This window comes from Sinocyclocheilus rhinocerous, unplaced genomic scaffold (assembly GCF_001515625.1).
Source record: "Sinocyclocheilus rhinocerous isolate Xijiao unplaced genomic scaffold, SAMN03320098_v1.1 scaffold743, whole genome shotgun sequence".
NCBI classification, from domain to species: domain Eukaryota; kingdom Metazoa; phylum Chordata; class Actinopteri; order Cypriniformes; family Cyprinidae; genus Sinocyclocheilus; species Sinocyclocheilus rhinocerous.
Window position 1 is genome coordinate 214,637 of NW_015642817.1, and position 3,319 is coordinate 217,955.

At 39.1% G+C, this 3,319-nt stretch overlaps 1 protein-coding gene across 1 annotated transcript in view; it reads left to right on the forward strand.

The window, feature by feature from the left end:
• Positions 1 to 3,319, forward strand: part of LOC107756547 (bromodomain and WD repeat-containing protein 3-like) — a 19,206-nt gene that overhangs the window by 2,771 nt on the left and 13,116 nt on the right. The window contains exons 7-11 of the mRNA XM_016573707.1: positions 852 to 1,012; positions 1,206 to 1,427; positions 2,067 to 2,167; positions 2,274 to 2,344; positions 2,484 to 2,584. Of these exons, the coding sequence (XP_016429193.1) occupies positions 852 to 1,012; positions 1,206 to 1,427; positions 2,067 to 2,167; positions 2,274 to 2,344; positions 2,484 to 2,584 (656 nt within the window). The remainder of the gene's footprint in view (positions 1 to 851; positions 1,013 to 1,205; positions 1,428 to 2,066; positions 2,168 to 2,273; positions 2,345 to 2,483; positions 2,585 to 3,319) is intronic.

Below are 3,319 nucleotides of genomic sequence, written 5' to 3' on the forward strand. Positions count from 1 at the left end.
ATAACCTAACAGCAATGTAAGTGATTTTTTTATACATTAGTATGAGTACATTACAATATAAATTTATTATGACGAGTACATTATTATTTATGGGCTTAAAAACAAGTTGCAAACAATCAGAATATTGTACCTGGTTGGGAGTGCCCAATGTAACATGAAACATATGCCATTACCTACATTGTACTGTGGTACAGTTATGGAGGCCCTTCATAATGCAGAGGTCAGCTGCCTGCTCTGCCAATAGTTAGAAATGGCCCTATAGTGTGCAGTGTTTAATAAACAGTTGTTTTACTCAATTCTGCTGAGGTGAAATTCAGTGCAGTCCTGTATCATGATACATATCATATTGTGGCCTCTGTATCGTGATACGTATCTGTATCGACTTTAAAGGCCAGTCACCCTACCTTTTCCCTTCTATTGACTTCCATTTATACGCATGCAAATGCGATCATGCAAATTTTACTGGGTTCCAAAAACTTCAAGTTTGGTGAACTTTGCCCTGTGAATTCGTATCATGAAGACATGTGACCAACAGAAGTTTGATACGTCACTGTGTTACTCAATTAAACAAATGCAAACTTCAAATTTGCAGAGTTACGGTAAACTGGAGAAGATTGCACATTTTTACATTTTACAAGTATTATATTTTGAATATTTTTTTGAAAGTGCCGCAGATTGTAAAGTCATATTACAATATAGTGTCTGTTTGTCTAGTTTGACCGTAGCTTAATGCTGGATGTTAGCATGTTTTAATTTAGTGGCCCAGTAATGTCCTTTAGTGTAGCCCAACTATAATTTCTTATATTTTGTGGTGGGAGTTGATTGTAATCTTTCTAAATCTCACTGCTCAGTGTCAATCATGGGTGCTCGCCAAAAAACAGGAGTGGCACGATTTGGCCACGCCGTCCCCTCCTGTACCTATCAGCACATGAAGATGCATCGAAGGATTCTGGGCCATCTCTCATCAGTGTACTGTGTGGCGTTTGACCGCACTGGGTGGCGCATTTTTACGGTAAATGCATCTGATCAGAATATTGCATCCGGGCCTGATTTTGTCATAAAAAGTGTGTTGCGTAATATTGTTAATGTTAAAAAATAATTGAAAAATAACATGACAACCCAGGAAACACTGTTTTGTGTCTTGTAGTTTTTTAATATGTTTTATGTGCGCTTGTAATCAAGGTTTATTCACATGTCTCTGTCAGGGTTCTGATGACTGTCTAGTGAAGATCTGGGTGACGGATGATGGCCGTCTCCTAACCACTCTGCGTGGACACGCGGCAGAGATTTCAGACATGACCGTGAATTTCGAGAACACGCTCCTTGCTTCCGCCAGCTGTGACAAGGTCATCCGCGTGTGGTGCCTGCGTACCTGTGCACCTGTGGCAGTGTTGCAGGGGCACACAGCCTCTATCACCTCCATACAGGTGTGTGAACACAAGTTTTCTTTATAAAGTCACTGTGTGAGTGAAGCATGGTACTATGTTCTTTTACACGCAAGCAGTTCATGATCTGGTGATTTCAGTGGTTCACGGTAAATGCTGCTCCACACAAGCTTCAACTCTGCATCTGCTCTGAACTTGGGTCACTTGCATTTGGGAGCCAACATGTGCCAACCATATACCCAAACTTCTAATAAGAAGCTTACAAACTGGCTGTTGTCAACAAAATAAATTTTTGGGCTCTTGCATTTTCCCCTTGTTAAAACAAATGCTAAATGGTTTAATGTTCGAAAATGAAGAAATTAAAATGGCCATAAATATTAGTATTGTACTTTTACAGTTATATTGTAAAATAAAATTATCTAATTTTTTCTGTTGTAATTCATTGTAAATTTAATATTAATAATAATACATTCTTTTTATGTTGACATGTAATCACAAAAACTTACAAACCGTACAAACACACAGCACAGCAAACCTGTTTTTTTTTTGTTTTTGTTTTTTTATTAAATCACTTTTTATATAGAAATCAACTTTTTTTTTTTAATCCAAAAATTCAACAGGCACTATTAATTCAAATGATTTAGTTTGTATTTGAAAGGATTTTTCTTTCTATCTCTGCAGTTTTCTCCATCAGCATTAGGTTCCTCTCGGCATCTGGCCACCACTGGAGCTGATGGGATGGTGTGTTTCTGGCAGTGGAACTCACTCAGTATGAAGTTTGAGTAAGTGTCATTTGTCCATTTTCAATGACCCAATTCTGCTCATGTCATTAATTCAATGTTTTTACATAGAGCAAATTTGCAACAAGTCATGTGTTTGTGTTTGCAGTGATCGGCCTGTGAAGTTTATGGAACGTTCTCGTCCCGGAGTTCAGATATCCTGCAGTTCCTTCAGCTCTGGTGTGTTTACCCACACTCACACTCTAACTCTCTGATCAATTGTCATACACTTTTCTCATGTTTATTTATTATAGTATCATTATTGTCTCATGATCAGACAATAAATAAAAAGTTAGAATATTGTGTTCTTTGATTCCAGGGGGATTGTTTCTGGCCACCGGAGGGACGGACCACATGATCAGAGTTTACTACCTCGGCACAGAGATGCCTGTGAAGTTTTCTGACCTGGACTCCCACACGGTAAGAGTGAGAGACGTAGAGAAGAAATCCAGTAGGCAGACAAGAAGGCAAGAGAGATGGAGTATCGCAAAAGAAAATAATGGCCGGAAAAAGCAGAACTTGTATTGTCAGGGTGTCCGCAGGGTCTTTAAAAGTATTAAAAGTTGATAAATCAATTTAGAGAAAATTTAAGGCCCTTAAAAAGTATTAAAATGTCTTAAATGCCATTTTCCAAGGTATTAAATTTTGTATAATCTTTTCATTATGTATATTTGTCCGAATAGTGGGGTTCTGTGTAGTTTATTTCTGGAATCCCACAAGAATTGACGTCATCTCTTACTGTGCCCACTGACTTACTGAGCTGCTGCGTGATAGCGCGGTGCTTGTTGATCCCGCTCTTGCTGAATTTCTGACCATTACCGCATGCTCCCATCTGCTCCCACGATTTTTGTGTCCGCTCCCGCAAACATTCTAATATTGTATATAATTTTCGCGCATCAGGGCGTCGCTATCAATATGTGGGGTATTTTAATCCTCTTTGAATGAGCGCTCGCAGTCGCAGTTCACTTTCACTTTCGATTTCGCGATTGCGCGCGCGCTGTGTAAAGGGAGCACATCTTACGATAAAAGATATTTGTCAATGAGCTCAGGATCTGTTGAGGAGCAAATCCTCCCAACACTTCAGTTATCTCTCCTTACTTTTGACCCGTGATCAGTCAAATCTGACTTCTGCAGCTCGTGTTGGATGCAGGGTTG